Here is a 23,683-nt window from a genome sequence, read left to right on the forward strand (position 1 = left end):
GACGGCGCTGTCTTACTCCTCACGCCATTGACAGTTGCGTAAAACCTTCGCATATCATTCTGCTCCATACTTTCTTGCGCCTCAGCAATAACGCGTTCCTCGTACTGCCTTTTTTTCCTGCGATGGGTTCGTTTCTCGGCTGACCTTGCTACCCTGTACCGCTCTCTGTTCTGACGGGTACCAGACACCAACATTCGGCTTCTGGCGACGTTCTTTTCCTCTTTCACTCGCTGGCACTCCTCATCAAACCACCCGTTCCGGGGGCGCCTCTGAGCTGTACCTATCACCTCTCGTGCTGTTGTGCTCACCGCTCCGTGGACAGCTTCCCACAGATTGTTGAGATTCTCGTTCACGTTGATTTCCGCTATCCGCTCATTCAGTTTCTGGTGGTACTCTGCAGCAGCACCATCTACTGTCAAACGCTGGATGTTGAAACGCATCGATCTCCGCTTTCTCGAACTCGTAACGGCTGAAAGTCTCCTTAATTAAGAAACAACAACAGGAACATAGTTCTGGAGGTTCTTTAAGTTCTCGGATCTAATCTGATGTTTTTATAACATCATTGAAATTCTTAGAAATTTTTCAAGGTTCCGGAAAGAAATTAATTTTCTTTCGATCAGAAATGACGTTTCCGCGCTACAATTTTTTGAAAAATTTCAAAGGCGTAATTTCCAAAACTTCACAAGACCAAAAATGGCCGTATTTTAGCAAAAATGTGAATCATTGTCCAAATCAAACAATTACGCAAAAATTCATACAAATCGGAGAAGATCGAGTTTTTCCGATCCGCCCTTTGGCGTCAATTTGGAATTTGGTCAAGAATCTAATCGCAAAATAACAACAGTAAATAATTTTGGCCAATTTGTGTTACCTAGTTACTCCACTGTGCGGCTTTGCCAGACCCAGGCCCAAACCATAGGATGTCAAGAGTTCGCGCAAGCTCTTTCTGGTTAACTTGTAAGGCTTCTGAAGATGACCAATAAGATCTTTGGAATAAGCCTTCTAGACTTCTCTCATAGAACCTAATGCGTAGATAGAAAGATTAAGCACCTAGAAACTGTACCATGACCTGCATGTTCTGTTGATCAAGTCTGATGGATGTTATCTAATTTAACTAATGATAAGTAAATATTCTGGAAATCTCTGAACGTTTGAACTTTACTTAATTGATGTGATGCGAGTATAACGGTTCGATCAGCAGATTTTGTCATACTGCATGTGCAAATTTGTTTCTTATATACTCAAAGATATTTTTTTTTTATTTTACGAAAATAATAGTTGGAATTAATGATAAGAATTTGAAGAAAACATTGGGTTCCAAAAACAAAAGCAATAACATTCTTCTAGGCGTTTTCCATTGGGTAAATTTAGTAAACTTCCGTTTCTTTTTTTGGGGGGTACTTGTCTACGGCTTTTGAAAGTGAACTGATTTCTGGCAAATGGAGCGATTCAATGAAGTTGGAAAGCAGGGAAGAGAGACATAGAGAAGGAGATTCAGAGAGAGAAAGTGTGGTGTGTCATGTTCCCCCACTACTTTGAATTTGATCGCATAGTAGGGGTTCAAAATCGTGTCTCATGAATGGCTGACTGTGGGGGAGGGGGTAGAGTTTGTTTTATCTGAATGATCTTTCGAATGGAACGGTGGTTTTTGTTGAAGACGAAGGGTTTTGGGGGGTTATTGGGGAGGTTTAGAGTTTGGAATCTAATTTCTCTTATCGCGTTGTTGGCTTAGAGCCGGGATGGGTTGATTCGGTGAATGGCGACTACTTACCATGACAATTATGAAATCCAGCCAACACCAGGCGTTCGTAAAGTACACTCGAAAACCTAGGGCTAACCACTTGATTAACATCTCTAGAAAAAATATCACCGTGAATATCCTGTCCATGTAGTACAGAACGTCCTGTAGGATTGGTCGATGCGGAAGATGCACATCTTCGAGGGCCTACAATGGATCAAGATCGGCGTTATCACCGGTTTTAATTGGGGTCTTACCATGGCAACAACTTACCAGAGCTAAACTACTCAGCAGAATCATCGTGATGACGGCCGTCTCAAAATATTTGTTCTCGATGAGTTGAAACGTCTTGAGCCGCAGATTGCCCCAGCCCTGCCAGAATGGCGCATCGTCGTCACCGGCCAGAACCGGAAACTTTTTGTAGCAATTGTCCGGACAGCAGTCGGCCGGCGCGTCCTCGATCACTTCGTCCTCGTCGGCGTGTATTATCAGTTCGCCGTCCAGTGGACCTTCTTCGCCGTCGCACTCGTCGTCTAACTCTGTAATCGAAATCGGGTGGAAGAGATCATTGCCAAAATAGTTCCCATGGGTGATTACTTCGATTAACGTACCTTCATCAATTCCTAGGTCCTCCTTGCTGGCATCACGTTTTTCCTCGCCCTCCATCGTTTCGGCGCTGCCTTTGTGGCTTTCGTCCTTGTAGGGGCGATTCTTGTGACTGCCATAGGACTTTATACTGGCAGTATCATCGTCCTGCAAGGACATGCCTCTATGATTCAGTTCGTGCTCTAATTTATTATCTTGATGATTACTAATAGAATTGCCTATCACCTAATTATCAAGATATAACAACATAGACAAATTTTTCGAGAATTAACAACACTGGTTAAAAACGATCGGATACTGTGAAGATACATATTATAGCATAGAGAGAGGTTATTCGATTAGTGTGAGAGCGAGATAGAATGATCAGGTGGGCGAGCGATAGAGAGTTCACATAGGCAGTACTGGTGGGGAAATGGAGGGAGTATTTGGTTGTACAGTGGGAATTTTAACTTCTCCGAAATTCCCACTATGATGAGGATGTAAATTGATGATGATGGCAATGAAGGAAAGGCGTCAAAGATGCGGCATCGGTTACGGTGAAGCGATAGCGATAGGAACCCAATTACCTTGGAATTGTTCATCAGCTGTTTGTTCTTCTTGCCCTTGTTCTTCAGGTCGCCGTGTATCGTGAACTCCATCCCGTCGCCGATGGCCACCTCCAGCTGATTGTGCTCCTTGACGCCCTTTTTCAGCAGCCCGTCGGCCAGTATGTCATCTGGAGTTAATTCCAGCTCATTTTCACCATGCTCTGCAGATATACATGGACATACCCCTTTGCCTATCGTGTTTTTCCGTGCGGTCCCCGCAGATCACGGTTTTGAATTTGATTTTTTTAAAGGTTTGCAAATTTGCCAATTTTTTTTTTTCGTTCGTGAAGGAGGACGTACGGTTTTGGAAGAAAAAAGACGATAGCCAAAAAAGAACAGGGTAACGAGTTCAGTATCAACTTGTTCGAATTGTGCATCACATCGTTCTGTGTTTGAACTTTGCTTGTGTTTTTTTGTTTGGAAGAGATAAACATTACCAAAAACGAAGCATCACGACAACATCAATCAATTACGGTTACGGAAGTTTTGGTCACACAAACGTAGGAATTTTACTTTTACAAAAACCAACAACGTAAGGAACATCGATTTCTCAAGTGATTATTTTTGTTTTCAAGAAATTAACAATTGAATACACACACACGTTTAATGTTATACACAACTCTACACAACGAACAGGACGGACGGACGTTTCGGAGCGTTGAGGGAACTTTTGTTACGGTTCTTTCTTGAAAAGGAGGGTGATTAGAGCAGGCTGTCACACATCGCTGTGACCTCTGGAGCTCGGTTTGATCAACCACATCAGGGACGTCGTCCAAAGATCACGGAAATGTCTACGATTATTTTGATATTTGAGAAACTAAAAACATGTTTGGGAGGCAATCGAAACATCCAAAGATTCAGGGATTCACAATTACGTTTCGCTTTGGATGCTCCGATGGGTCTCAGTACGGAAAGAGCTTTGACGGCATGTGTCTAGTGATGTTGGTCGTTGGCATTCCTCTGTTGATATGTTGAGAACATCTGCGGTAGGTATATAAATAGTTTGTATTTGAAAGTGGCATCACCGGGACTCATAGAATTTTCCAAATTCTGTGTAAAATGGATTTTTACAAGAATTGGTTAGTTTCTCTCAGTTTTCTTGATTCCAGATTTAGAATGCTTCTAAGACTTGGATACAGCAGATTTATTACCAAGCAAAAATATTTATCATGTATCAGAAAATCTAAGCAAAAATTCCCGAGATCTTGGTGAACAATCCGCAGTTCGGTAAATGTTAACGGAGATTTCGGCAAACAGTACTAAACCTCATCAAAAACTTTTTCAAGATCCAATTATCGGTAATCCATTTCAAGAAGTGTATAGACATTAGGTCTAGTTCAGCACTTGTTTTTCTGTAAGATTCTGTACAGCAAAACCCAAAAGTATGCTCCAGTACTTTCTGCAGCATATTATTTTCTTACAGCAACTGCCTTGGTCAACCCCAGACCCCCTGTATGAAAATCGACATGCGCTGCTATTTTATCGAGCACAACTGTATATTTTCATTTTCCGTCATATGCCTAATGAAACCTCTGTTGATGTGTTTCATGAAAGACGAAACTAGCAAAGTCAAGCGCTCGTGAAGCTTGAAAGAAATACCAATGAAGTGACGGGAGAAAGAGAGACAAGCGATTGAAAATTTGTTTGCTGACGCCGACTGAGGTTCTAGAATACTGCAATGCTGTTCGACTTCAAAAGAAAAAAGGCAGCTTGCAGTCTCTTCGTCGCATTGATTTTGTCGATTGAGGTTGATTTTGAGACGCCCTACTTCCAAGGTCGACGGCAGCAATGAGCAGAATATTCTAGACCAACAATTGAAATAGGTGGAACAACCAAACGTAAACAATCGCTTTAAACGCAAATTTCTCGAGAATTACGAGCTGCAGTCGATATGTCACTGTTAACATGCAAGTTTATATATTCTTATGAATATATATAAATTATCTGGTAAATACACTGAGGCATAAGCAACATTAGGGGCCACCAAACGACGTATAATAACTGTTGATCCAAAAACCAGTATTTTTAGCATGAAAGCTAGCGATCTGCTTTCTATGATTAAAACCCTGCTTAATATGTTAAACATTGCTATCACTATGAGATTACATGTGTTCAATTGGAAATAGGAATAACTTTTCGGTCATCAAACCAAAACTTTATTTTTCTCGGATCGGTACGAATGTTACTTTCGACATAATGAAAATTTGCTCTTGATATATTTCATTGTACCTCTATTCAGGGGAAAGATGTCAGAAGGGTCTAACTCGAAACGTAAACAATGACTTGGATCGTCGGTTTCTTACGAATGACTACATACGAACTCAAACTAACAAAATCATCTGACAGAAAAATGTTTGTTCCATGAGCTAGTGTAATCAGATTCCGTTGGTGTGAGGTCATTCAAGGGAAATCGACGTTCAAACTCATTCTTTACGTTGCGAATTATACCCTTCTGACATGTTTCCCCTGTATTGTTCTTTTTTTACGGAAAGCCTAACAATTCATTAGCTCGTAAGTAACGTAGACAGATTCTCTTCGTAGATTTTCTCTTCACGCTAACTTGAAAGTACCCATTAATGGTTGAAAAAGACCCATTTTGAAGAAAAGTGGCTTAACTCATTAAATGAGTAAATTTTTTACTCATTAATGAGTATCTGTTACTCATTAATGAGTAATTCCAGAACAACATGTGAAAAGGGCATACAAGCTTTTTGTAAACAATCCTTCTTATGCCCTTTTCTCGCCACCCATATGACACCAACGCAAACCTTTAACATCACCGGGTAGGGGACACTTTCCCCTTCCCGATGATATTGCTGGTTTGCGTGGGTGACCCTCGGTTGGTGAGAAAAGGGCCCACAAAGGTTTGTTTACAAAAAGCTTGTATGCCCTTTTCACATGTTGCTCTGGAATTGTTAATCATTAATGGGTAACAGATACTCATTAATGGGTAAAATTGTTTAATCATTAATGAGTTAAGCCACTTTTCTACAAAATGGGCCTTTTTTTACTCATTAATGAGTACTTTCAAGTTAGCGTGTTTGCATCCCCACGGCCATGTCTAGACAGTTTCAGCTATTTCAAACACATAGTTCTATAAAAGAAGTTATTATCCAGCTTCTAATACGGCAAACACGGCAAGAAACGGTGTTGTAGCCTAGTTGTTAACGAAAGATAATGTCGACGAAGAGAATCGATCAATGTTACTTAGGAATTAATTATTCTTCGGATTGATAATTTTTCAAAGGGCCTACACGGCAAATTAATCTGACTCATATTTGAATCCCGTTAACTCAAATGCGCAAAAACTTACACGCTATTTTGAGGCTACTCAGTGACTGGGTGGATCGTACTCATTTTTGCAGCTGTATGGAGTTGTCAAAAAATGACTAAACTGGTTTTGCTCCGATCAGTGGAATCTGCCCAGATTGTGGGTAAATGGTTGTGATACAATTTTTTTCTATGTTCAAAATGACGCAGTTTGAAGTTGTGAACAGGCAATTTTTCCGCAGTGAGTCTAAAATAAGTTTTAGAAGTGAAGCAGTGAAAAAGAAGCAGCTACGTAATAGCAACCGGTGGAAACTAACGGTTTTGTATTGGCTCACTACTTAACTAGCCTATTGGTCCCAAGCAAATCGATTAACGTACCCCATTCTAGTCAAAATTCTAGTACTACACAATGTTTGTTTTGATTCTTTGGGACCTACTAGTCTTAGAGTTACCTCTATGGTAATAGCATTGAGGTAACTCGAAGACCAGAAGGTCCCGAAGAAACGTGCTCAACTTTTTGGCTCAGCTCTTGTACTATCTTCGGTCCCAAGCTAATCGATGCACCCCTCGAAACATAGGAAAATCCTCGAACGCCTCATTTTATCTGTCAAACTTTCATACACGGCAACCGTAAAATACGCAATAATGACTACAAAGTAAGCATTTTCGAGAGAGACTGGGACTACCCATTAAATGAGTAAAATATTACCTATTTAAGAGTAATTACAACTACAAAAATAAGTAGTAAGTATTCATTTGTGAGTATCAAATACTCATAAATGGGAATTTTTTTTACTCGATTAATGGGTAGTCCCAGTCTCTCTCGAAAATGCTTACTTTGTAGTCATTATTGGGTATTTTGCGGTTACCTTGTAGCGAATCAAAACAAACATTGTGAAGTACACTCAAAAAATTTATCACATATCTAATGGAATAAATCCATGTGAATTTCACATAGCTTTCCTGTGATCACATAGCTGAAAATCCCACCTCAAAATCACATGAATATTACGATGCCGATGAAATTCATATGAAAAATCATATAAAATTAATTTGATTTAATAAATGTTATGTGAAATTCAGATGAATTCCATTAATTTTAATTATGGATGAAAATCATGTGAGTTTCCAATGAAAGCTACATGAAAACTATTTTCGGTGTACTATAATGTTGACCAGAATGGGGTATGCTTATAGATGTACTTGGGACAAATAGCCTAGTAAATAGTCTTTAGTTTCCACCGGTTGGTAATAGCCTGGATGGCAAAAGCTATCAGCAGCTAGTTGGTGAGGTATACAACTCTAACGAATAGCTTGTTGATGTCAATAAATACAGAATTATCATTTTCATAATGTTTTTTTTTTATATTCTTCCTGGCCTAAATAATTTAAATATATATAAAGCATTCATGGGGCATTCATTCGTTTCTATCGAAATGGGTAAGTTTACTCAGTTGACAAATGTCATCATCTGAGTAACCGCTACCCAGTTTCTTCCATGGACGAGTGCACCGATGGATTTGAGTTCACTCACTCGAGAAAAAGTGACACAAGCTGCGGGCAATGTGTACTAATCATGAACACTATATGTTCATTATTCATTATTCATGAACATTTAGTGTTCATGATTAGTAAACATTGTCCGCAGCTTGTGTCACTTTTTCTCGAGTGAGTGAACTCAAATCCATCGGTGCACTCGTCCATAGGCACGTTTACTCAAAATATTGTGTACACGCTATTTTGAGGCTACTCATTTTTGAGTCGAAGTTCACTTAGTCAAGTCAAAAGGGAAGTTTCTCAAAAATGGGTTAACATGCTTTTACTCAAATTTGAGTAAACGTGCCTATGGAAGAAACTGGGTAACGGTTACCCAAATGATGACAAACGAATGAATGCCCCATGAAGAATATTAAAAGAAAAAAAAAAAACAATAAGAACATGATAACTCTATATTTACTCATACATGTCGTAGTTTCAATCGGTTTATAACAAATATATGTTTAAAATTCTTCAGCCTGGATGGCTTCCATTAAATTTGAACAAACCTCGTTCACACATATTCTTGTTAGAGTGTAATGAATGACCAATTAGCTGCTGATTTAGATTTCGTTAGCTTTCGCCATCCAGGCTATTGCGTAGCTGCTCCATTTTCACTGATTCTCTACTAAAAACAGATTTTTGACTCACTGCGCGAAAATCGCCTATTCACAGCTTCAAACTTTTGAACTTAGTAAAAATTGATATCAGAATCATTTACGCAAAATCTGGGTAGACTCCACTCATCGGAGCAAAACCAGTTACTCAATTTTTGAATACTCCATACAGTCACTGAATAGCCTCAAAATAGAGTGTACACAGCAAAAAAAATGTAATATTGATCAATGTAATTCAAGCTGATGTACACACTTAGAAAAAATCATGTAAATTTAGGTGCTCTGAGAGTGACATATACGAGCGTCAATTTTGACATAAATTTGAGTCATTACAGACGTGAAATATAGCTCAATAAAACGCACTTTTCGTTGAGCAACGAACTTTTCAGTCTCGGAGCACTTAATATTACATGACATGGTTGTTTACGTCTCATCTTTTATGTCAAAGATGGATTCCGTCACTTGTAAGACTAGTTATTTCTAAGTGTGTATGAAAAAATGATGTAATAGCAAAAAGCAGATACAATCACCCATATTCTTGTTTTCGTTCAAACCGTATTTCCCATACAATAATTTTTTTTTGTATGGAAAATACGGTTCGAACGAAAACGAGAATATGGGTGAATATTACATCAATGGACGTAATTTTGTTCGCAAAATCGATGTACATTGTACAACGTTATATTACACAACCGATGGATTGACCTGGTTGCAGCAGTTTGGATGTAATATTCAACAACTTTTTTTTCTGTGCAGGTCACTCAGAGTGCGTAAATTTTTATTCAGATATGAATAAATGTCGCTCAAATATAAGAGAAATTTACTCATATTTGATAAAAAAAAAATTACTCATTCTATGAGTGGTCTAAGCTAAAGAGCCTGAATTTATAAAGAGACGACATCTTATCCATTTGACAGGTCTTCTGCTCGATTGGAATGACTTTTCCTATGACTTTGACAGACAATCGATTGTTCCAATTTTGGCATATCGCCTCTTTATAAATTTAGGCTCTTTAGTCTAAGCTTTTGCGAATGTGAGTGAACGGTACTCAAATATGAGTAGATTCATTTGCCGTGAACTTTTTTAAAACTGCAGGATTGATTGTACGCTATTACAAAACAACCCGAATATGATCTACACTAATAAAATTCCACACATTTTTGTTGACGAATTTCCATGTCAAATTCCACATGATTTTCATGTGACCACACATAAACAGAATCCACCCAGAGGCACACATGAAATTTATGAGTTAAATGAATAGTATGTGTGGTAACACATGGTTTTTATATGTACACATATTAATTATGTGACCGACACATAGATATCATTTGTTGATCACATTGCAAAAATTCATGTGTGTGACACATTAAAACAATCTTTGAAATTTTATTAGTATACTCATATCCGTATAAAGTAAGGCTACCTCAAATTGAGTAAACAAAGTTGGAACTGACAAGATGACATCGTTCGGATTCAAGGTGGATGTTGTTCATTCGTCATCTTGTCAGTCCCAACTTAGTTTACTCAATTTTGGGTAGCTCTACTTTTGACGGATATAAGTAGATTATATTTAAATTTGGGTTGTTTAGAAATGTAAAGAAGAACATAGAAACGATCCGCTGTGTTTCACGAAACTGACATTTACTTATGGGGTTTTCCTATAAGAGTAAAGAGTTGCAGAGTCGTCGTCAACGTGAATGTTTTCACGAATACCAATACAAAGTTATCAAATAAAGTTCTTAGGCCATAGTTAAGAACACTTCTCAAAATGACGTCCCTAATATTCGGCCCATAATTATAAAGCGCAAATAGCGTTGAATCTTCTAAATGAACAACTAAAGTGGAAACTGTGAGATTTATTTATTGCGCTAGCATGTTACAAAAAGTTTAGTCCATTCAATTCATGCAATGATCAGTTTTTTTGATGGCCACCGCAGTGTATATTTTCACTAGTGCAATAATACCATAGAGGTAGCTCAGAGACTAGAAGGTCCCGAAGAAACGTGCTCAATTTTTTGGCTCATCTCTGGTACTCTCTTCGGTCCCAAGCTAATCGATGCACCCCTCGAAACATAGGAAAATCCGCTAACCCCTCATTTAATCTGTCAAACTTTCATAGCGAATCAAAACAAACATTGTGTAGCACTAGAATTTCGACTAGAATGGGGTACGTTAATCGATTTGCTTGGGACCAATAGGCTAGTCAAGTAGTGAGCCAATTTTAAATCGTGAGCACGTTATTTCGGGACCTTTTTGTCTTAGAGTTACCTCTATGGTTTTACTAAGTATAAAATTTAAAATATATACATAGGTCCGAAATAATAGGTTTCTTCTACTGTATTTTATGCCAATAAAAATACCCGAGAGCAGGCTTGCCTAAACTCCTCGAACTCAGATTATGCCGTATAGATGCTCATTCATCGTGAGCTAGTTCATCCCTCGCATATAAAGAGCAATGGTGTCAAATCCAAAGAGGGCAAAAGAGCTCGAGCTCAAGCTGGACTTCCACAAACCCGCATCACGATGAGTGATGCGGGGTTCGTTCTTGAGTGAGGCGTGATTTAAATCGGCTCTGCTCACCAAACAACATTTTGAACTTCGGGATGGACTCGGTGATACCGTAAATGTAGAGCTTCGTTATGCATTTGGAGAGAGCACGCACGGCCTTTGATTTATGCACGGTTCTTCCATTCAATATTGTGATACACAACAATACATATCAAGAGCAAATTTTCATTATGTCGTAAGTAACATTCGCACCGATCCGAGAAAAATAAAATTTTGTTTTGATGACCGAAAAGTTATTCCTATTTTCAAGTAAACACATATAATCTCATAGTGATAGCAATGTTTAACATATTCAGCCGGGTTTTAATCATACAAAGGTAAATCGCTAGCTTTCATGCTAAGAAATACTGGTTTTTGAGTCAAAAGTTATTATACGTCGTTTGGTGGCCCCTATTGTTACTTAAGTCAAAGTGTATTTACCAGAATATTCGGGAGAATTATCAATTACGCCTCCTTACGTGCAGCCCATTCATCATTTTAGGACCACAGAAATCATCTTAGAAACAAACAGTTCGATTTATTCACTTTAATAATGAGAAAGCGAAACGACGAACGTACACTTTTCACGGGTTTCTCAGCGCTGTTACTTAAGTCAAACGGCATCTCCATAGAAATTGGGTGACTTAAGTAACATCGAAAACTATTTTGATCGGAAGGTGATTACGTCAAAAAGCAATTTGACTGGTAAATAAATTTAAAAATGGGATTTGATCCTATATTTGGACAGTATATAGTGTAATAGCAGGAGAATCGATTGACACTGATAGCTAGACTTTGTTTACCTTTGTTACATTCGACGTAATTAAAATTTGCTCTTGATATAATGGACTTTAGGATCATTCCCAGAGAACGTAACATTTTGAGAGATTGATGTTTTTTTTAACTCGGGGACCACTTTTTTGGTTACACAAACTCAGTCACAAAAATCTTTGATCGTTTTTTCCACTGAGTGCTTTATGAGTGGATAAACGAAATTATATTTCTGACTTAGAATGTACGTAAAAACTAGTAAAAGCACTAATTACTCCGTTTATGGATTATCCCTTGTTTCAGTCTTCGTATTCTCCTGTTGCCTTTTAACATGTTCATTAGAGTGATGCAAAATTTGAACCCATTTGGTGAGAAACTGAGATGGCACAAACCATTTGAAGTTTGTATTGGAATTACTATGGTAAAACCAAGATTTTTGTTCATATCTATCTAATAATTCACCATATCGGTCTGCTTCAAAAAATTTTAACTGTACTTGTAGGAAAGCTACAACTTTGCTGAAGACCACTTTTTGATTAAATGCAAGGATCGAAAGTTATCAATGGTTCAATGCGCTGATGTCTTATGCTCATGCTCAATCAACTGCTCAGCAGGCAACATTGGTGTTTCTGGGGCGCTGAATAGGACACAAAAATCATGGCTACTATGTCACACTGCAAAATACAGTGTTGCCTACAGAGCAGCTGCTTGATCTTGTCATATGTTTACCAATCTCTTAAATAATTAATAACTTTTTCCTGTCTCGTTTTACATAGAAACGATCTGGAGCAAAGTTGTAGCTGAGAAAATTTTCTATAAGAATTTCTATCGAACTGTTTCGCAGCTCAATATGGAAAAAGACTAGAAAGCAAGGAACAAAAAGTTGAGATTTCTCATAGTAATTTACATGTAAACTTCAAATGGCTTGTGCGAAGTCTGTTTCTAACTAAATGAGTTGTAACTTTGGGAGGCTAATCAGGACTCGATTTGAAAACAATTAAGCACGATGGAGCGAAAAAGTCAAATTTTGCATCAGTCTAATGTTCATTCATTCAATTCGTTACCCTCGCTGCACACACGGTAGCTCGGAAATCTTTCTGGACCAACAATTGAAATAGGCAGAATAACCAAACGTAAGCAATGGCTTTAAACACAAACTTCTTGAGAATCAAAACACTACCATGTAAACTAAAATTTCCATTTGATAAAGGAAGTTTACTCTATCAGATGATGGCGTTAGATTGTTTGGATGTGCTTTGATTTTCGAAGAATTTATGTATAAAGCCATTGTTTACATTTTGTTGTTCCGCCTATTTCAAGCGTTGTTTAAATCAGGTGGAGTCGGAATCGATCAATTCATAACCTTCAGTTGCAAAATAAGCAGGGATTTAGATGCCCTGCCCGAAAATCTTTTTTAATTTCATTTCTTTTCAATCCGTTTTATTTTGCTTTACCCTGCACTCAAATACTAAAATAATTTCAAAATATGTTTATTTTGTTCGCATACCTGTCAAACCAAACCAAAACAAATACGTTTATTTTCAACACGAATATATAGAATAGAATATAGACAGTTACCCTATGAATACAATTGCCACTTTGGCGTTACGGAATGTATGCATACGTTCCATAATGTGTTTTTTTTTTTTCATTTCTTGGTTGTGCACTTCTTTCTCGAATACAATACAAAATCACTCATTCATGCGCAAAGGGAAAAGCCATCAAGAACCAAGCTCTCTACGAAGCTCCAAGTTTACTGCTTTGCGCGAGCGCATCACGAAGTAAAAATTTCTGCTCGGCAGGCAGAGTCGACGTACACCCGAGAACGAGCTCCACATCCCTCACAAAGATGCGGGTTTGGCAAGAGCCCAGCTTGAGCATCAAGTATACCAAAATATTTCGACATCAAAATATGCTGGAGCTCAGCTTATTGATGACTCTTGATGGAGCTTTTGGCAAGCCTGTCCGAGAGGTTTACTAAACAGCTTAACGTAGTCTACGTCAACCATGCGTTCATGTCTCGTACACAACCCCACATTTTTTTCAATTTGGTGGGGATGTCATTTCAAAAGATTGTCAAAGGCGCACTAAGCCATCTCTACGCCTCTGTCGATGTCATTTAAAAGAAATTTCAAGAACAAGAGGCTCTTGTTTTAATGAAGTGGTGCCATACTTCAACCTGTGCAAACTGAATTCTCTAAAACGCTGTCCAGACTGGAGAGTTATAACATGTTATAACGGTTGTCAAATAATTGCAACACAGAAACCACCATCAGGATAGCGCTATAACATGTTACATATAACTCTGTAGACTGAACAAGGCATAATCCTATATTCCTATTTGTGGAATGCTTTTAAAAAACTCAATGGTGCAGCATTTGCATGAATGTTAGGGATAATTAGACGATAAAATCGTTCAAAAAGTTATTAAAAAAACAGCTGAAGTTTGGGGAAAAGTTTGCTTTCTAGTTTCAGTCTCAGAACTTCTGACCTATTTACTGACCTAATCAGTACTCTTGGGAATCACTGAGGAAGCTCTGATGTTCCCTTTACTTGACAGTTCATTGCATTTCTAACCGTACAGATTTTCTGAAAATGCGTTTCATGTGTGCAAAATCATTTTCTCACTGTTGTAATAAAATCCGTCAAACCAATTTCCGTACTTCATACTTAAATAAAATGTCGCTAATTCTACTGTAAACTAAATAAAACACATGTTAACAAAAATTCTGAAAGGAGCTTGGAAAAAAAAATCATGGGGAACCCAAACTATTTAGACAGATTGGAGGATGGATACTCTTTTTTTCTAATTTAAAATACAAATCTATCACCAATACAAACAAGGAAAAAAATAAAAATTTCAAATCCACACCAATTAACACGCTCACTACGGGTAGGAGTTTTTTTTTTCTTTTGACATTTCTAACAATTTCTAACTAAACAACGAACGATAGAAATAGTGACAGAAAACAGACCAAAAACCGAATAGAACCAAAACAAATCAAACCAAAAAAAAAAAAAAAATACGGAAAATGAGAAGACAGAAATCTAATTTGAACTGGGCTTGAAGGGTAGAATCCACTGGTTTACATCTGTTGGCACTAGCTTTCGCTGTTTTCGGTTCGCACTTTATCGGTTTCAAACGAAAGGTATAACTAATAGGTACACAAGAAGGATATAATCGTCTGCGGGTTAAGAACTGAAAAAAAGTGTGGGACTGGACGGCACGATTTGGACGTTCGATGAGTTCGAAAGAAGCAGGTTTCGGCAAAAGAAGATTTGTTTGCAACAGAGTTGTTTGTTTTTTTGGAAAACTGAATTGATAGTATATTTAAACGGAACGGAACTGATCAGTGATAATTTGTTTGGGCCAATGGGATAAGCAATTCATAGCTACATACTCAACACACATAAAAGAAACAAAGGTTTTAACTGTACAGCAAACCGAGGTACAAACATTGACTGACAGAGGGAACGACGTGGGAGGGTGGATTGGGAAGGTTGGGTATACAAATGTTACATGATAGGCTAGTTGGCTAGAATGATCGGGGATTTGGTTGGATGGCCAGGTACAAATACACAAATGTTCTCTATGGGAATGGGAAACACAATGATGTCGGTTCTGGGTTCTCAACAACAGTGGAAGGGGGTGGGTTAGTACAAGGTTCGTTTAGTAGCGGTAGTAGTTGGTAGTTAGTGTTAGAAAACGCAAGTGGATAATAACCTTCGTTCCATATCCAACTGAGATGATTGTGCTGCTCACCTGCGGGCTGCACGGACGCAATCTGGCTTGTTAACTTGCTTTTCACGAACTTGAGCACGTTGGCGACGTTCAGCTTGATCCAGTTGGAGAAGCGCGATATCCGATTGAACGCCTCCGCGATCTTGTTCGTTTCGTTGTCGGCCGTCGGTGCCGACAGTGAGGATGAACCGAAATTTGACAAAAGCAAAGCTAAGAAAAGGTTAAGTACCTGGGACGGGAAGCAATGCGGTTAGTTGGTTACTCCCGTTGGGAACGCTTGGCGATTTACAGATACTTACTACTAAATTTCCTATCACTACGGTGGCCAAAAAGAACGGAATACAGGACACGTCGCCCACCAGCATACAGTCCCACATGGATTCGATCCACTCTCCACACAGTACCCGGAACACAATCATAAACGAGTGCATGAAGTCGGTGAAGTTCCACCGTGGCAGGTCCTTGTCCGGGAAGCGATCCACATTGTCTGGATACAGGGAAACACAAAATTACATCAGTATGGTTCACAGATGATGGTTTTTGAATGTGTATTGATATTTTTTTTTAGCTTCAAGTGGTTAGAAGTACTATTTTAGAACTAGTGAAGATGAATCTAGTAAAAGCGTTATAACTCTAGTAAGGATATGGGCTCGATATTTGATACGTAGGTAAAAGGTAGAAGCTTGCTTGCATATTTGGTAAGATTCGTTAGGACGTAGGAAGCAACGCGCGTTTTGATTTTCAAGTAAAATTTACGGTGTCCAATTGTGCAGCTTTAGCGATCCGATCGTACCTGTTTTATCAGTGAAGCGAGACATGGTTATTCGGATTGTGATTGATCCATAATGGTAGAATCCTGTGACTTTGGATAAGCGGGCCTTTTCCAATGGTCGATTTTGCGACTTGAAGTCGAAGACTTGAACGATCCATCGAACAATGAACCCGATGTATTTTCTCTAGAAAGCACCACACGGGCAAACATATTGTTAATACTCAAAAGTATAGACAATCATATTGATGCAAACATTGACGCAAAATCAAGAAAGTTTAAATTCAGGTTTCAATATTTTCCTCATTTTCCCCTTTTGTTTAAATACAACAGCAGATGCGGCCTGTTCCGCTCCAACTTTTGTCAAGGTGGTTATGATTTGACTCGGAATATACCATCAGATACAACAATGTTGGTGTGGAGCGACTCTGTATAGATGACCCCCCTAAAATATTGTTGCAAATATTGACATAAAAATATTGACGAAACTTCTGTCGTGTGAGGTGCACTTAAACTTTGTTTGTGGCATCCGTTCGATACACAACCGAGCAGGTTTTTAACTTAAATTTGAATAATTGAAGGTACAAATTTTCCTCCTTTTGCTTCAAAAGTCTGCTCGAATATAATCGACGAAAATTTTACTCAGTCTAGGAGTATACGGATAGACTGAGTGAAGCCTCGTATTCGAAATTTGTTCCTGGCAATCAAGGACATATGTACTCCTGCTCCATGAGTAACCTACGTTTTTACGAATTTGAGTGAATGAAGCTCAAGGTGAGCGTTGGCCAGATTTGGAATTTTCAGATATAATCCTAAATAGGACCTAGATTATTTAATACTCCAGTAACCTCAAGTCCGTACTTTGTCACAATGTTTCATTGGGATTAATCAACACTCAAAGGGGTAAAATATCAAATTTGGGGTGAGTTTGAAAGAAAGGGAACTAGCAGTGTAGAGCGCACTGCCCACTGGACGAAGCCTGGCCAAGTGAGTGGGGTGTGGGTTTATCTGATTGAACGTCATTTCCAATTTATATATTGATACATTTGAGATAAGACAGAGATAGGATGTGGAGGGTCCGCTTTGGGGGGCGTAACCCATGTTATGGATTCCATTTATTAAATAGTTCAAATATGCTAGAAATGACAGGTTTATAGTGAGAGAATCTACCATATGGTGCCCGTTCACTGATCAAAATCAGATTCACATTGTCAGGCCCTGCCCAAGAATAAAAGGATTGACGATGATTTTTCAAGTTTTATTTTGCATTTGCATATAATTGTAATTTTAAGTTTGTTTTTGTAATTATAAGATAAATAGTTTACATCATTTGAAACATTGAGTTGTATAAACTTGACGAATCATACATCTAACATAGTAGTAAATACAGTGTCGCATGATCTAACAACCACTGCCTGCAACTAATGTTGGAGGGGTCGGCAGGGCTGATTACGGATCAAAACTAACATAACTCTAACACTGAAACTATCCCGAAACAAACGCTCATTCATTGCACTGTTTAACAGTGATCAAGCAAAGATGGGACTGATATGCGATTATGGGTAATGTAAGCCATACAGTAGTTTCATTTAATTTCGGTGGAAATTGACCAAAATTGGATTTTTTTTTATGTATAATCCTAAAAGGCATCTGGATTATTTAAACATTTTGTCAAGCTTCTGCATTCATGTTCCATCAGATGTCACTGCTGTTGTTTGCGGTGACATATATATTTTCCGTTAATTGTTCACAGAGGACACTGCAGTGCAAAACATTTCTGGTACCTCCATATATACATTCAGATTAAAATTCGAAGTTCCTCCTTTTTTACACATTCTGCACACAAAATAGCTCACCCCTCACAGAATTTCCCGCCGATTTTCATGAATGGGGCGGGGCAGAAAGTATCTTTTGTGCCGAATATGTAAAAATGGTGGGACCTCGAATGTTAATCAAAATGCATATGGGTCATTCCATCTCAAGTGGTCCACCACCTGTGGTCGATGTCACCGATTTTAGCCAAACTTGACCAAAACGCTTAGTTTGGCATTTTGAACAAACGCCTTTTTTGATTTTGCTCTAAAGTGCCTAGATCCTTCCGGGCTACAAACCTGAATTTTAGAAATTTTTAAATTATTGACAGAAGTAAATAAATGAGGTAGTTATGATTTCATATAATGAGAATCCTGTCCATGTGAAAAATAACATAAACATATTATTGTGCCATCGGCGTGAAGGAATTAAAGAAAAAATAAAAAAATATTATATAGCATTGATTTTCCACCAGAAAAGCTCAAAACTACCTCTCACTCATCTGGTCATATCTCAAAAACTATTTGTCTAAATCATTTTCCCTTGGAAACACATCAAGTACAAGAGTTTTCCAAAGTGTGGTGAAAATTTGAGCCCAAAGTATTAAGAAATAAAAAATCCCGCCTATGGTGAAAATATGCCAAAATATGACAATTTAGTTACCTGCCGGTAGTCAGCCTGTTTACTGTAGTTACTATAAAAAAACAAAATGTTTGTACATTTATAAAAATTAACATTAAAAAACCTTCAACTTGACGTTCTAAGATCATGAATAGCTTATTTGGTTGTGGAGTAATCTCTTCTGAAAGTTGATATTTTTAAAAATTTCTAAAATCCAGGGTTGTAGCCCAGAAGGATCTAGGCACTTTAGAGTAAAATCAAAAAAGGCGTTTGGTCAAAATGCCAAAATAAGCGTTTTGGCCAAGTTTGGCTCAAATCGGTGACTTCGACCATAACTTTTTAAAATTCTGTAAATTTTCTCTCTCAAATTTGAATTTTTTGATTTTAATTCCCACGGTACAGGCTGGGGGGAACTGTATGATGACAACCGTTCTACTTTGATGTATGACCTCTGCGACAGCTTTAATATGACAATTCTTAACAATGGAGAAGTAACACGTTTGGCTGGCCCATCCTCGAATGGAAGTAGATTAGACCTCACACTTTGCTCTAACTCATTATCGTTGGATTGCACGTGGAATGTGATCCAAGATCCCCACGGTAGTGATCACTTGCCGATCAAAGTTTCAGTTGCCAGTGGGTTCAATCCGTCGGAACCCGTTAACGTCGCGTACAATCTTACCCGTAATATCGATTGGACAAAGTTCAAGAATGTGATAGAAGATGCCCTAACGTCGGTAGAAGGGCTTCCACCGTTGGAGGAATATAACTTCCTCTCCAATCTGATCTTGGACAGCGCGTTTCAAGCTCAAACTCGGCCGGTTCCAGGAACGTCTTTCCGTAGGAAACCTCTTTCCCTTTGGTGGGACCAGCAATGCACTGAGGTTTATCGTAAAAAGTACGACGCGTTTAAGCTTTTCCGGAAACGTGGAACACCCGTACATTTCGAAGCGTACTCGGCTCTTGAACGCGAACTCAAGAGCCTCATCAAAGCCAAGAAACGCGGATACTGGCGGCAATTCGTGGACGGATTATCGCGCGAAACGTCGATGAATACGCTTTGGAACGCGGCGCGAAGGATGCGTAACCGGTCTTCAAACAACGAGAGCGAGGAGTACTCCGATAGTTGGATTCTCAAGTTCGCGCGAAAAGTATGTCCTGATTCTGTGCCGGCACAGATGATTCCTCGCGAAACGACGAATTCGGTAGACGAGATCAGCCAGCCTTTTTCAATTCTGGAGCTCTCACTCGCGCTCCTTTCGTGTGGCAATTCAGCTCCGGGGGCTGATAGAATCAAGTTCAACTTGTTGAAGAACCTCCCAGACGTCGCTAAGAGGCGCATGTTGAACTTGTTTGGTCAGTTCCTGGAGCTAAATATTGTTCCGGATGATTGGAGGCGGGTGAGAGTTATAGCCTGGAAAACCCACGTCAGATCACAACTCGTATCGTCCTATTGCGATGTTATCGTATATTCGAAAATTGTTGGAAAAAATGATCCTTTCTTGCTTGGACAAATGGGTTGAGACGAACCACCTACTCTCAGATACTCAATTTGGTTTCCGTAGGGGTAAGGGAACGAACGACTGTCTCGCGTTGCTTTCCACAGAAGTCCAGTTGGCTTTTGCTAAAAAAGAGCAAATGGCTTCTGTGTTCTTGGATATTAAGGGGGCTTTTGATTCAGTATCGGTTAAAGTCCTTTCAGACAAACTCCACGCTTGTGGCCTTTCCTCATTAATTAATAACTTTTTGTACAATTTGCTGTCAGAGAAACATATGAGCTTTTCTCATGGAAACTCTACAGCTTCTCGATTTAGTTACATGGGTCTCCCCCAGGGCTCATGTTTAAGCCCCCTTTTGTATAATTTCTACGTCAGAGAAATTGACAATTGTCTAAGTGACAACTGCACGCTGAGACAACTTGCAGATGACGGAGTAGTGTCTATGACAGGGCCCACAGGGGTCAACCTGCAAGGACCCTTACAGGATACCTTAGACAATTTGTCTACTTGGGCTATCCAGCTAGGTATCGAATTCTCCACGGAGAAAACTGAGTTGGTCGTTTTTTCTAGGAAACATAGCCCAGCACAACCGAAGCTTCAACTTTTGGGTAAGCCGATCACTCATTCCATGTCTTTCAAATATCTTGGGGTCTGGTTCGATTCCAAATGCACCTAGAGATCCCACATTGAGTATCTGAGACGAAAATGCCAACAAAGGATCAATTTTCTCCGAACAATTACCGGAACGTGGTGGGGAGCTCATCCGCAAGATCTTCTAACGTTGTACCGGACAACGATTTTATCGGTTTTAGAGTACGGTAGTTTTTGCTTCCAGTCGGCGGCTAAAACTCACATCATCAAACTGGAACGTATCCAGTATCGTTGTCTTCGTATCGCGTTAGGATGCATGCACTCGACTCATACGATGAGTCTCGAAGTGTTGGCGGGCATGTTGCCACTATCGGATCGGTTTTCGGAATTGTCCCTCAGGCTCCTCACCCGTTGTGAAGTTATGAACCCACTGGTAATCGAAAACTTTGAGAAGCTTCTTGAGCTAAACCCTCAAACTCGTTTTATGTCATTGTACTACGTGTACATAACTCAGGATGTCAGCCCTTCACAGCATAATCCCCATCGTGTATGCTTCTCCGACTTCGGCAATTCAGTTAGTTTTGATTTATCTATGACGCGGGAGATTCGTGGAATCCCAGAACATCATCGTTCCATGATTGTCCCGTTAATTTACGCTGCAAAGTTTGGCCAAGTTGATTCCGCAAGATCGTTCTTCACAGATGGATCACTAATAGAGTCGTCCGCTGGTTTTGGTATTTCTAACGAATTTCATAGCGCCTCTCGAATGCTTCATGCTCCTTGTTCCGTATATGTTGCTGAACTGGCGGCAATACATTATACGCTAGAAACGATCGCTTCACTTGCACCAGATCATTATTTTATTTTTACGGATAGTCTCAGTTCTGTCGAGGCTATTCGCTCCATGAGGCCGGTAAAGCACTCCTCGTATTTTCTCATGAAAATACGAGAGATTCTAAGTGCTTTATCTTTAAGATCTTTTGTCATCACCTTTGCATGGGTCCCATCTCATTGCTCGATTCCGGGCAATGAGAAGGCGGACTCGCTTGCAAAGGTGGGCGCTATGGAAGGCGATATTTACGATCGACAAATCGCCTACGACGAATTTTTCTTCATTTATCGTCAACAGTCACTCGCCAGCTGGCAAAATAAATGGAGTGAAGGGAGTTTGGGACGATGGTTATATTCAATCATCCCTAAGGTGTCGAAGTGTCCTTGGTTCAAGGGGTTGGATGTGGGTCGAGACTTCATTCGTATGATGTCTCGCCTCATGTCCAATCACTACTCGTTAAACGCTCACTTGTTCCGTGTTGGGCTGGGAGACAGCAATCTCTGTGAATGTGGACAAGGTTACCAGGACGCAGATCACATTATTTGGTCATGTGCTGAGCACCGTGGAGTCAGATCCGAGTTGTACGATTCCCTTCGGGCTCGAGGTAGACAACCTAATGTTCCAGTTCGGGATATTTTGGCTAGACGCGATCTGGAGTTTATGAAACTCATATATGTTTTCTTGAAGAATATTAACCATAGATTGTAAGCTTGATTAACCTTGTGTTTAGTTTGTGTTTTGTATGTGTGTGTGTGTATGTTTTTTTGTAGAATTGTTTCTGTAATAATTGTATAATTACAGAGTTGATATAACGTCGATAGGATTAAGTATATGTTTTAGAAATAGTGAAATTTTTGATCCATAAATCATATTCCAAATCTCCTTTTCCCTCTCCCGATCCAAACAATTGTCATCCACTAACCTCGAGAAGACCGCGAGTAATCGGTTCCAATCCTTTAAATTTAGATTTAAGACATTCATAATGTATAAAAAAATGATAACTTGGCTCTGTAAAGTTTATTCGATTGAGCCTGTACAAATAAAGTAATTAACAAAAAAAAAAAAAACACAATTTTTTGGGGACTGGTAGTAAAGCAGGTAAAACTGTATGGGGAAAATTCATTTTTATTTAATTTTAGCTTGTTGAACAATAATTTCCTGGAAAAAAAAAAACTGAACGACAAAGTCCCTGACTCATTTATTTAGGTTGTCGTTCACTTTTTTTTGACCTGAATATGCATCGAAAACGAATTATTCCCACTTCTCTAAATTTCTATATGAGGATTTTTATAACTTCCTACCAGCGGAACAGCGCCATCTCTGTGGAAAACTGGCCGGACGAAATGATTCATTGGTACCACATGCACTCAGCGAATGAAGAGTACCCAACGGAAAGTTTACTTTTACCGACTTTTGACTAGTTTGTCTCCTTTTCTCCTTCTAATGTTGTCAAAAACGGAGGAGCAAAACCACCCAACAGGGGTAGTAAAGTGTGGGAACCCAACGTTGAGTATAATCATATTTACCTACTGTTGGGTACAACTAACTTACTTTTGGTTAAAAAGCCAGTGGAAAATTGCATACGAACCAAGGGGTGGTCACTCTACACACTTGTTTTGCGCCATCTTTTTTCTCAGTGTACCTCAGTGTGCCGCAGCTGGTACGGCAGTGCCGAGAATAAATTGAACTGACTTTTGTTTGTTTGTGATTAATGAATTGTTTGGCAGCCCGGTATTTTGACAACTCTTAATTTTGTTTTGTTTTTCGAAACCTGAGAACTCAATTGACGACGACGATTTTAGGGTGGCCGGAGCCGGAAAGCGACAGCGGTCAAGAAAGTAGTGGACGCTTTGTGCTAGTCACGACTGTCGGATCTTCGGAATCGAAAGGCGCTAAGCGCAAAGGCATACCAAGCGACGAACAGACGAAGAACACCAACGGAAGATCAAAGCCATGACTCAGGTGAAGGTAAAATTCTAGCTGTTAAATTATATTGAGCGTTGTTTGGGCGATTTCCGGAAGTTTTTGAGGACGGTAAAAGTTGCGGACAATGAACGATCTCTGAAGGAAGTGGATTATGAATAGGGTTACCATATGGTATCCTAAAGGAGGACATGTCCTCCTTTTTCAACAATTTTTCA

General features: G+C 39.1%; 1 protein-coding gene across 50 annotated transcripts in view; it reads right to left on the minus strand.

Annotated features, from left to right (window-relative positions):
* para (paralytic) overlaps positions 1–23,683 on the minus strand; it is a 382,611-nt gene that overhangs the window by 52,271 nt on the left and 306,657 nt on the right. For 11 of the 50 annotated variants that reach the window (XM_065226876.1, XM_065226868.1, XM_065226646.1 and 8 more), the window contains 6 exons: positions 15,718–15,905; positions 15,440–15,647; positions 2,911–3,092; positions 2,350–2,569; positions 2,012–2,277; positions 1,772–1,945 (listed from right to left, as the gene is read on the minus strand). In XM_065226876.1, the coding sequence (XP_065082948.1) occupies positions 1,772–1,945; positions 2,012–2,277; positions 2,350–2,569; positions 2,911–3,092; positions 15,440–15,647; positions 15,718–15,905 (1,238 nt within the window). Of the gene's footprint in view, positions 1–1,771; positions 1,946–2,011; positions 2,570–2,910; positions 3,123–15,400; positions 15,648–15,717; positions 15,906–23,683 lie in introns of all 50 variants that reach the window. The other 39 variants (XM_065226789.1, XM_065226839.1, XM_065226850.1 and 36 more) reach the window with 9 other exon arrangements.

This window comes from Ochlerotatus camptorhynchus, unplaced genomic scaffold (assembly GCF_037179485.1).
Source record: "Ochlerotatus camptorhynchus isolate MF236.1 unplaced genomic scaffold, CSIRO-AGI_Acam_v1.1 ptg000022l, whole genome shotgun sequence".
In the NCBI taxonomy this organism is placed as follows: Eukaryota; Metazoa; Arthropoda; class Insecta; order Diptera; family Culicidae; genus Ochlerotatus; species Ochlerotatus camptorhynchus.